Below are 12,388 nucleotides of genomic sequence, written 5' to 3' on the forward strand. Positions count from 1 at the left end.
ATTACAGGACTGCTTTCAGGACTCATTTTGACGTCAGATGTTGAACCTTTACTTTGACAGTCCCAAGCAGTTTCTTGAACAGCACATTCAGATTCCGTGCGGCCAAGTGGTTTGCACTCGAGGAATGGAAAAGGGATGTAGGTTGCATGAGCTGAAAGGGCCCAGAGAGACAGAGGAGCTGTGAAGCAAGAGGACAACCAGCACCCTTTGTTTCAAACACACACCTCATGTTGAGGATTGGCCAAGCTCAGAGAAGAGTCAGGATGATGCCTTACTTTCCTTTGTCACTATTTTAGTTCAGAGCAAAGGCAAACCCCAAGACAGGGTTAAATCTGGACTACATCCAAAGTGCTTTCTCGTGCTTGGAGCACAGTGGTGCATTAGCGTACTGCATTACAGATAAAACTCCTGGAGACAAACGTGGGCTGTTGTAATAAAATGGGACGTTACTCTGAGTACAAAGAAAGATAATCCATACATTCACAACTTCTCCAATCTCACTCATTGCAAATCCTTCCTTTTAAAATACAAGGTATTTCCTTCCTACAGGTGGAACCTAAGATTTTGCCTCCAGCCCTTTCTGATTTGAACAGTCCCACTCTTTTCAGCACTGCTGTTGGACGTGAGGATGCAGATACCACCTCATTTCGTTGGCTCTTTGGAGTTCAAAGATCTTAAAGCAAATCCCAGTGAACCAAACGAAGACTGCACACAAAACTTCAAAACACAGCCTATAATTTTCTAGTTAATTTTAGCTACAGGATCTCTTGTGTTATGCTTTTTGGTGTATATCACACTAAAAATAGCATCAAGCACTGATGTAAGAGGAGAGCAGAAGGAATGATCTCACCAGGGCTGCAGGCCCAGAAAGAGCAGCATGGGCAAGCAGAGGTGGGATATGCTATGCATACCTACCTGCCTCTAACAAGACCTCAGTGAGCACAGAAGAAAGCTGTAGTCAGTTTGCACACTAGATAGAGAGCACGAAGATTTTGTGGAGCTGGAAACCAAAGAGTCACTTACTAGAGGCTGTATGGAGAACAGCTGAGGGACAGCACTGCATTTGTGCCACAAGCTCTGGGGTTATCAAGGTTCTAGATCTAGAGGAATAACACAACTTTCATCACAGCACGTATGCTTTCCTGCAGGTATAGAATGGCTCTGCAGCCATGCAGCCAAACCGTTGCTGCAGATTCCTCTGCTCCTCTATGCTCACTGACTGTGGTCAAAGTGTCAGGCAGGCTTAGCTCTAAAGAAGCTAAGCAGGGAATGATTTACTCACTATTTCAGGCAGTTAAAAAAAAAAAAAAAAAAAAAAAAAAAAAAGCATCAAACAGAATGATCAGGCAACAGATTTAAAGCAGCGAAAAGAAGTGGTTCTTCTCTACACAGTGCTGAGCTAAGCTGGGCTCACTCCCATGAGATGATGCAGGAGCCAAAATAAAGAATGGGTTAAAAACATCTGAGCACATCTCCACTGACGGCTGTCAAACAAAGATGCAAACAGAGCCTCTGGCTCCTGAAACCAAGCTGTTTGCTGCCAACATCTGAGAGGCTGCACTCCGACAAGCAGCACCGAGTAGCTGTCCTGCTGTTAGATCTTTCCTCAAGTGCCCACTACCAGCTCTTATCAGAAGCAAGAAATTGGACTAGGTGAGTCTTTGGTCTAGCTAGGAAGAGCCATGCTTTTTGATGTCAGCATCTGTAGGCTGAAATGTGCTGCTCCTAGCTGCTGAGAAACAAGAGAATTGCCATAGGTGTCCAGCTCAGAGAAGTTAATATCGCAGGAGCGCTCCTGGATCTGTGCAGAACTGGTGGATGAGGAACATCCAGAGCCAGTGCAGCGCACACGGTGTGGGAAAGGAAACAGAGAGGGAGACGTAAGAGAGCCTGCTTCCTGTTCCCATTCCTGCACCATCTTCTCTCTCTCCCCTAACACTTCTCATTGCACATTTTAACTTTGTGTGAGAATGTTTGCCTTAAAGCAAAGCCTGTTTTCTCCTTCAGAACAAAGATCAAAATGAGTACAGTAGCTGCACTGTGTGCTGCGCGTAGCGATGGTTGTACTGGGAATGTTAATAAACAGTGCCAAGAGCAGAACTTCTGCATAAAAAAAAGGGTGTAGGTTACATCTCCCCCTCTCCCCCATTTCATACAATATTTACACAGCTGTGCTTTGTAAAATGCGTAGGGGAGTTTTTTGTTATTATTTTTTGGTAATTTATTTACCTAAGATAGCCCAGCATCTGTTTTGTGGTGAGCTTCTTTCACAAAGTTTCACAGTTGCCTTGACTGATGCAAAAGGAGGTCATGGTCCTCGCTCAGTGATCCTAAAACCATTTGTTTCGACCACTTAGCCATCCTGTTCGGCTAATTTGGGTTCAGTTCTGTGTCTCTGGTTTGTCCTATGCTTAGAAACGTGCATCCCTTGAGGACTGGTCTGGCTAGGTGAGTATTTTAGTTATCTGTTTTATAAAATGCAGAAGTGCACAGGAATTTGGAATAATATGCATCATTTACTGGCTCTCAATATGTTCTGGATATTGGCTCTGAAGACTACTAATATTTTCCAGCTGCCTCCAAAACCCAAGTTTAGTACAGCCTCTGCAGTGGGTCCTTTCCCATGACTGCCTACACAGGTGATGGAGAATTTTCCTGTGTCCTGAAGAATTAATAAAGCTGAACACTTCTGTACCAGCATACCAGGAGATAAAATATTGCTTCTGCTTCCCAAACACATTAGAAAAAGCAACTCTGCTGATCTCAACTGCTAAGACAGCACATGAAAGGAATGCAGTCCATTTCCTAACCAAGATCTAATCTATACAAGAGTTTATAGATCCAAGTCAACATCCTGAATTGGTCCCAGAAGCAAATAAAAAAACTAGTTCAACTTTCAGAAGACAGGTACAATGCTCTCAGTGCATTTAATCCCGTTTTGCAATTAAACAGTCCCATGCTGCACTATCAGATGATCTTCAAGGATAACTGTATCAGAGCAGAGCCGCTGGGAGCTCTCAGAGTTGTGTTTGACAGACTCCAAATCAGCAAGAAGACTAACAGAGAAGTCCTCAAACAGAGAGGGCTTCCGGCCTCAATATTTGAGCTTTCAGAGCTCGCTGCAGAAAAGATGTAGAAAGCATCTGCTTTTGTTACTATACTGACGAAGAGCAACACTTTCACTTAGTGACACAAGTAAAGTACAAACTACTTCCCTGCCTTTGCTTTATTTCTGTATGTTAAACAGGAGAGCTGGCAGAACATAGGTCAGCCAGCGAGGACATCTGAAGAACATTAGGAACGTGGACTATTGATGCAGCACTCCCATCCCAGGAATCCCTTCATCTTCAGGAGGCATTTCTCCAGCCTGTGTCAGGAGAGAGCTTTCTATGCACTAAATCTTTCCTATCAATCCAAAGAATGACTCAGATGAGGCCACCCGTGTGTGGAGCCAGAGATGAGCTCAGGTGCTCTCACTCCTATTGTGGCACACTAAAGATCTGCTTTTAACTTGGTCATTACAGTCTGTGCAAATGGCACATGTGGCTGATGGTGTCGGAAGTAAAGCACTTTCTGCAGTTTTTAACTAAGAATGCCTGCAGGGCTCTACCCATTTTTCAGTGATGGACTTCCTGATGTCTGAAATTAGATGCAAAAAGCAGAGCCGCAGCACTGAGTGGCTGACTTCTCCGGGACCATAACAAAGAGGTGTCTTACTCATGGGGCTTCAGCAAGCCAGGTATGTGCCCAAACATCTGCACAGGACTTTTGGTTCTACTCAAAATGGAAAGTAGAGTTTAGGCTGAATCTCAGGGCTAAGCTTGTTGTGGTGTTCGCTTTATGAGGGGAAAAAAGGAGCCTCTGAGAGGTGTGAAAACATACAGAAGTTTTCAGTCTGAGCAGACTTCTCAATTATATTTCTTTTCCCACTTCTCATTTTCTTCTATGGTATAGAAACAGCAATGCCAACAGAATGGCATGTTGTCACAGGTCTCACACTGCTACTGAATTGCCAAAGAAAAGCTGAGCTATTGATCCAGTGGTAATTTGCTGTCAAGATGACTCTATCTATTATAGCAAATGAGTAGTGTTAATCATTCAACTTGATGAACATTACTGCAGAACATTGACAATGCTCAAAGCACCACAACTGACCCGCTGCATTTTTCCTGGCTCACTAAGTTCTTGATCTGTGCTGTCCTAGCAACTTAGAGTTTAAGTTATCCCTTAAGGTGCAGTTCTGGAAAAATTCTGTTTAAAATAAATAACAACTTACGTTGGTGAGTAACTCATCAACTATGCAGTAGTCTGATTCTGATTGCCTGGCAGAGAAACACACACATTTTGTACAGTATCTGATAGAAGATCTATAATGTGCTAACACAAACCTATCATGTAGCACCTGTGACTAACAGATTGTGATATCAAAGTCTTGATGCTTAAGTGCTTCTGTAAATGCATTAAACTTTTAGCGGCAGGAACTGTAGACTGCCAGTGACAAGGAGCTGATATGGTATTTCAGTAGAAGTTGATAAAGTGTTATTATTCTAAGAAGAAACAAAAAAAATCTCAAAAACCACTGGGCAGCTTGTGTTTTGATGGGACACTGTAACGCAGAGAGCAGGGATGAGGGAACACATGGACTCTAAGGAAGTATAATTAAGTAAAGCTCCATATTTTGCAGTAGCTGGAGCATGCTCTCATACTACATTTAACTTCAGGCATCTGCCTGCTTACCTGAAACCAGCAGCACCCACACGGGCTGTGCTTAATCCCATGTACAGTCATGGAAGAAAGAAAGGCAGTGCTAGCCCAGACATGCTCTGCTTCTCACCTGTGGCAGAGCTGGGAGAAATGGGGGAAGTTGCGTGCAGTGCTTTGGAAGTAAGAAGTATGGGTCTGAGTGGGAATGGGGAAGCAGATAAATGAGTCCTAGGCACAGTACATAGCTTAACAAAGCTCAGGAAGTGCTCCTTAGAGAAAAGGAAGGGTTGAAATGGTCTCAAACCTGCAAGGCAGCAGGTTCTGTCTGCTGCAGCCCTCACTGTATCTGTAACAATCAGAAAGATCAACGTGGTGGAACACTGATACAAGAGGTCTAATGACAAAGAGTCTATGCAATGGAAAGGTGTTATGAAGAAAAAGTGCTCACCCATCTCTGAAGATCAAGGCTTGCAAGGGAAACTCCACACAGGAGGGAACTCTAACCAGAAATCCTCCCCCCAGGGGCAGTCAACCCTTAAATGAGGTCTAAGAGAGGTGCAGCCAGGCTCCATCCCTTCCAGTCACACAGCTGTATTGCCTTCACCTGTGCTCCCAGGGCTGACCCAGTCCTTCCCCCAGGTGCTCAATCAGTGCTTCAGGCTGTGACTCAACAGTTACCATACAGTAACTTTTCAGCTTCGTGGTACAAATCAGCTTGATGATATTCTCTCTGTTGCAAACCAAAATGTTCTGGCGATCAGAGAAACTTGATCTGTTTCTCACCTCCCATTAGAAAAGCCAGATCATACGATGGCTGGAGGTTGGTCTGGTTGTGCAATGCTGTCTTCTGATATTAAGTTCAAGGAAGGAAAAAATGGCACTAGCGCCTGCTAATAGAATGTCAAGGTGTGTAACGAAGCTGCCACACAGGGCAGGTACAATCTTCATGGCTATGTGAGGGTGCTGCTTGGTTATTCTTTACACCCTAAGGATGTGAGGGCAACACAATGTCACGTTTGGGAAATACTGAGTAAATGCAATTGGTTGGGATCCTGGATGTAGACCTCCTTCAGATATAAGAAATTGAGATGTTTCCTTGTTTTCATCTTTCGTAAATGGGTCTATGCTTACCCAACAAATCAGTTTAAGTAAGTTAACAAAAGCAATGTAATTCCTGTGCCTACTTGCTCCACTCCAGCAAGTCACAGAATAGTAATGCCAGGATTTTATTTGATATTGATTACTCCAGGTTTGAAATTGAATGTTTCCCCAGCAAAAAATGGATTAATTAAAAAAAAATAAGTACAATCCTTCATTTTTCATCCTTTCTACAGCCAGTATTTTGAATCTTTGTCAGTAGTATAACACAGTCACTGCAAACTTCTCCAAGCTCTCAGTGTATGATGCTGACTTTTGATGAACCTACAGACCTTTTGCCTGAGGACAGCTCAGATGTACTCTGCATCACTGATGCTGAGATACAGATTTTCTTTTCTACATGGTGCCAGTTGACCACTGCACTTAGGGCACAAAGAACACAACCTACCATCTCCCTTGTACCATTTCTCCGGCATTTCCAAGACATAACTCTAAATAGAGTTTGAGAACAAACTCATCTGATCTGTTCTTGAATGAGTCTTTCTGACCTGCAAGGCATTGATAAAAGGTCCTTTGTGAATATGGAGAAGAAGCTTTGTTGCATGCTGAAAGTCTTTTACAAAGACAGCCCGTTCCAGATTTCAGTAGCTGAAACAGCTTGGACCAGTTGCCTTCTATAACTAGCAACGGGGAGAGATGTGGCACTCGTAAGTTAGGGGTCACTGCCACTGCAAGGAGAACACTCCAAAATAAGATCTCAACTCTACAGCTGCATAGAAATTGCTCAGAAATTATTTTCAGACAGTCCCATAGATGGTGGCATGAGAATGAACTGCTCCAGCCTGAGTGGCATAGTAAGCAATGCTCAGGCTGACTTTAACAGTATCTTTACTATCAAAGACGTGTCCAGCAGTCTAACAGGGAACTCTAGCCCACTGTAAGTTCATATTATATTATCAACTTCGTGAGCTGCTGGAACTGTAAATACATCTTTCAAGCAGGCAGTGCGAGTGTGATTACTAATTCCCAAAGGTTTTTTGCGCTGAAAGACTCAGCTGGTTCCTGGGTTTTTGAAGGTTTTTTGAAGGTGGAGACACAGCACCCATGCCTAACACAGAGGCCAGATGTCAGTCTCAGACCCAGGTGTGGTTAAGGCTGGTTCGTGGGTTTTTGAAGGTGAAGATGCACAAAAGATCAGCACAGTGTGATGAGAACAGCAGGATGGAGCTGGGGCAGGGGAAGGTGGGTGACCACCCCATGAAAAGCCCCATCCATCTGCCAGCAGGAGGACCAGAGCTCTCCCCAATATGGAAGTGGGTGCACTGCTCTAAGCTGGGCAGGAGCACGACCAAAGCAGAGCTAACTGTCCCCTCTGAAATCTTGAAGAGGACAAACACCTTTCTTGGGGTTACTGTCCTCTAGGGACTGCACTCACTTTTGGAAATACAAGTCCTGGGAAGATCTAAGTAAAGAAATTAAGAGGATGCTCTGAATTTGCATTTTAAACGTTTTTCCCATGTGATACTATAGAAATACAATGGAAGTAAAATTGGCAAACACTATCCATATGCTGCACTCCAAAATGACTGGCAGAGCACAATGAGAACATTACTGCTGGACTGAATCAGAGAATGCATTAGAAAATGTGTGAGTAGGATACTGATATATATAAACTTGATCTTCCCTGATGGAATTAAAAAAAGTATACCTGTAATTATGGCTCACCCCTATTGCCATCAGACCTGCCACAGAGCTGAACGGGCCAGCTTTGTACCTGAGTTCAAAGCCAGGATGATGTTGCCTTATTTTCCTACTAAAATCATCTTTATCCTCTCTTGCCCTTCTTCTCAGTTAACAAGAGTTATGTACTGAAAGTGCTGAGATAAAGTAATGGTAAGGAGGATACCGCAAAAGGTATTTGAAAAGCAGAAGTAATTTACTACATGTCTGCTTTGTTTTACTTCCTAAGCCTTCCTGTTGTGAGAGGAAATTCATCTTTTCTGGCAGACTCCAGCCTTTCTAGGCCTGAGAGCTCCCCAGGAGCTTTCGAGTGCAGGTAAATGGATGTGAGACTCAAGGAGTACAGTGCAAGAACACAGAATTAATGTCGGTTTTTGCTTTGGTTGTCACATCTGACGTATAAGGAGAGTGCTATATCCTTGCTTGCAAGAAGTATCTAGATGTAAAAAACACAAGGCTGAGTCCTCTGCTCGTTACTGCGGGTTTGAAATGCCAAGAATGGAAAGGTCATATTGCTGGTGGGTGAAGCAGATAGGACCTATGCCCATCAAGGTCTCCGTGTGAGACAGATGTCGGGGTGCTGGGAGCCCCCGGGGACCTTCTGAAGAAAGAGCTCGGAGGAAGGACTGTGGCTGGACAATAGGTGCAGCATGGATTCTGCACGCAGCGGAGACCCCAAGAGTAGGCACAGGGGAAGCATCCACTGCCTAATCTAAATAGCACACAGAGTGGTTTTGTCCTCTTCTGTTCTCCTGCCAGTTTGCACATATGTTCTGAGTATACAGCCTGCCCTCCAAAGACCACTTACAGGGGCAATCACAGGGAAGCAAAGCAGGAAGAAAGTATCCAAAAAGGGAATTTGTTCAAGAGAAAAAAATGGAGACAGATGTAGAGTGACTAGTCACGGCTGGCGGTAAATAACCCTCTGCCTGGAGTGCTCTCTATGAGGAGTTCACATGTTCCATTTCATATTTCCTTTCTAGGAAGTCAAATCTTTATTTTCCTGGCATTTGTTCCTTTTTTCTTTCCCTATATATTTTTCCCCTCTGTATGGTCTGAAATTGTTTTCTTCTTTTCCATTTCTTTTCTGCGCCGTGTTCTCTTTTAAGCGTGGCATTTCTCCAACCACCATGTGGGCCTCATTTCCCTGCACTGTCCCAGGCGATACCTTTTGCTGTATCCCTCTGTGCCATGAGCTCTGCCCTCTCCCTCTGTGCAGGCGCAGTCATACCGAGCGCTCCACATTTGCTCCTGCATAATACTCCCCGCTTTTTCTCATGTGCACACCTCAGAATTAAGCAAATGCAACACACACAGACAGAATATTCATCCTCTCACTCCCATAAACCTGTCAAGGCGTATAGGCCAAGGAGCTATCTCTGCCTAAATCTAAATCCCCTGTGAGGAAGCAGTCTACTCAAAGGTAATAAAGCCAAAGGATATATTATTATCTTTGGTGTGAATCCTACTGGGCTGGGAGGTTGGCTGCTGGTTCCTCTCTCTGAACTTTCCCTCCCAGCCAGAACAGCCATCCCACAGACAAGTCTAAGCTTCCTTTCCTTGGTCTGATTTCCTCCTCCCGTTGTTTGGCTGGTAACCCAAAGGACAGGGTTTAATTATGGAGCTTGGAAACCTGGCTTACACTGCTCTGCCAGCACAGGACAAAACGTCAGCCTGCCTTCATAACCAGCATCGTTGTGCACCATTGATACATGCCTTATCCCACACAGCGTAAAGAGAACCGCACGGAAGAGAAGCCAAAGGAAACAAAAAGCTGGTTTTAGTTTTTAGACTTTTGAGAATTTCACTGAGAAAAAGCAAAACACAGAAGTTCAGCGATTACTGTACGTTCGAACAGCCATGGCTTTTGATTGCAGGTTAAATAAATGGCAAGGTTTTTCTCTGGACAAGAGAGGTTTTGGAAAGGACAGATCTGAAACAGAGCAGGGGTTCCACCCCTTCTGGAAGGGAACACTGTGGCAGGACACCAGGTAACACATAAATGCTAACATCATCTGCGTGGCTTTCAGATGACCAATATATTTTCTAGGCAGATGCCCCATTGAAGACTCATGAAATGTTGTATATTTATGGAGACACAGCAACCATGTTGAACACAGAGGCCAGATGTCAGTCTCAGGCCCAGGTGTGGTTAATGAGGTAAGGCACGGAGCTGTGTGCTGCACCAGGGCAGGATGCGTCCCTGTGTTACTGCGGGGGGAGCATCTTGTACCAGGTACACACTACTGATGCCCTGCAATGACAGGACACTCCAGTACCATCTTGTCCTTCACCACTGATGAGCTGGGGCCTTCTGGGCAGGCTCTGCCCGGCATGCTCTCATAGGTGACCCTGTTTTACAGAGAAGCCGAGGCAGTGAATTCAGAGAGGCTGCTGGAAAGCCATGGCAGAAGTCTCAGGGTGTGGCTGTAGCACAAAGATTTAAACTGCATCCCATGCAGGCAGGATAAAGCTCTTTTTCTTCTCAGCCGTGACAGAGATAGATAGCTTGATGAATCTGAGCTATATCTAGTCGGTACCTGGCTCCTTATGTTGCAAGGTGATTTTCTGCCATTTTACAGGCAAGCCTAGTCAGAACCTGGGGCTTTTCTGTGGTGAGGAAGGTCATGAGGAAGGGAATGCCTTCTCCGCCTTGTTCTTGCCTCTCTGAGAACCTCAGGACATGGGCAGTTGTGCTCCTCTGTGATAAGCACCCAGTGGGTAAAGAGTAGTGGTGCTGCTTCAACCCCCGACCCCACACATGTGTGTAAGGCTTTAGGTTCTCTTCTTGCCCAGCTCAGCACTGCAGTGCCACTATCTAGGCTGGACTTGGATGAGACCAAGATGATGATCACATGCGGGGAAAACCACCAGAAGTGACAGCAAAATTAATAGCCAACCTCTGGCTGTTGTACAAATGAAGAGCGTTTGCCATTAATAAAGAGGACCCCAAACTTTGAGGGGAGCTAGCCTTCAGTCTGACAATGATGTGGAAGCAGTGAAACAGTCAGCATTTAGCCATCTGTGTCTGTGGAGGAGGTTGCGATCTCTCCTTTCGATGGGCGCTGAGCTTTTGTTCGTGTTTTTGCCGCTCCGTGAGCAGAGTAGTTTAGTACAAGATGAAGCTCTGCCTTACATCATCTGGAGGCTGGAGCTGATGGAGGAAACAGCCCTTAGCATCCAAGGAGCAGGGCACCTCACTGAAAGCACCAGAGCCTCAGGGACCGCGGCAGCATGGCAGTCACAGGGAGCCTGGCACTTGTCTGCCTGCAGGTCCACCCTCTGCTCCTGCCAAAGTGCCACATCTGCAGTCAATAAGGGCCCACAAGCTGGCTCCTCCTCATTAGAGGAGAGAGGGCAGCTGGCAGGGGATCCTCCAAGGGCTCTCAGGCACGGGAATCAGTCCCCTCCCAGTCTGGAATAGCCCAAATTTGGTGACTTTCTGGGCATGCAGTAAAGGACAGCTGTTTGACAGGGTCTCCAGAGAAAGCTGTGGGTATGTTTCCTACATGATGAAGGATATAGGTGGCTGGCCAAGTGCCCACAGACCTGATTTTAATGCTGTTCAGGTTGAATTTACTTTTCTGTGCTGTATAGTTCATTATACACAGTGTCCTGGACAAGTATGTGTTGTTTTAAAACAAAACCATACCAATTTAAATCCAAACAAACAAGAAAGAGAAAAACATATGTGTTGCAAAAGACTCTTTGGGTTGCTTAGAGGGCCTTCTCAATGCTGGAAGGCTTCTCAAGCACCGTGCGACGAAAGCACTGCCTGTGTTTATCTAACAAATAAGACTTCCGTTATTTTTATTGGCAATAAATATTTGAATATTGAGCTGTAACCAAAATAGAGACATCAGCTTCACCGTGTATGGAGCACTGACCCAGAAAAAGATTTGCAATAGTATTAAGCACCCAGATGATCTCAGGAGAAGTGACCAACAGACAGTTGAGTACGCAACATAACCCAAAAGATGATCAGCAAGAAAGATCACACACAAAAACTCACTGAGAAAATGCAGAAGAGCTGCTTCCTAAAGCTGATGGAGTTTAATACCGATAGTCATTTCAATACGAAGCCTCCAACCACATTTTAGGTGTTACAGATGAGATTGTAAATCTCTGAAAAGTCATTACTAAGTGACCTCAAGTGTTGTACAATGCTCGAGAAGTCCTTCTACCTTACATGAGTTTGGGGATATTTATTTAAACAGGATAACTGTGGGGCACACCCCACACAGGTACTGCTTTTTTGCTAAACGAACGTCACTGCTATCCCAGAACTGAATCTGGACATTTTGGCAGACAAAGACAGCGTATCTTTTGCTACATTATTTAAATACTTAAGATATTTGGCAAAAATACAGAAGTGACACAGTACAGAAACATTCGCAGCTGCAGGAGCAATAAAACCACTACAGCGTTTTCGTTAGGCTGACCTTTTCTCACAAGAAGTTACAAGATTTTGATAATAGATCTCCTTCTATACAGCATTCAGTGTATTCTGATAATAAAACTGAGCAATACTTTTCTCGGGCTCCTGAAAGCCGTGGCTTACCTGGCTCCACTTCATGCCATCCACTTGACTGGCTGCCACTTCCTGGAGAGCGCCCTTGGCTTGTATAGAACGGCTCCTCACCAGGACTGTCCATCTCATCCTCCACAGATTTGATACGTTTTGTAGAGCTGAAAAAGTAAAAATGTGTAATAAAGACTATGCATGTGGGAAGGAACAAAGGCGCATCTTTTGGGACATAGCTTGCTAGCACTGCTTGAGCCTAAGCTGCTTTGGGAAAGACAGCAGACTGAGGACCCTGAGAAGGGGGAGGTATGAGTCCTGCAC

At 44.7% G+C, this 12,388-nt stretch overlaps 1 protein-coding gene across 1 annotated transcript in view; it reads right to left on the reverse strand.

Annotated features, from left to right (window-relative positions):
* The window catches only part of NFIA (nuclear factor I A), a gene marked incomplete at both ends in the record, with an annotated part of 209,037 nt that overhangs the window by 35,589 nt on the left and 161,060 nt on the right, over positions 1-12,388 (reverse strand). The window contains 1 exon segment of the mRNA XM_079535386.1: positions 12,104-12,231. Within this exon segment, the coding sequence (XP_079391512.1) occupies positions 12,104-12,231 (128 nt within the window).

Source organism: Tetrao urogallus (assembly GCF_951394365.1).
Source record: "Tetrao urogallus genome assembly, chromosome: 5".
Classification (NCBI taxonomy): domain Eukaryota; kingdom Metazoa; phylum Chordata; class Aves; order Galliformes; family Phasianidae; genus Tetrao; species Tetrao urogallus.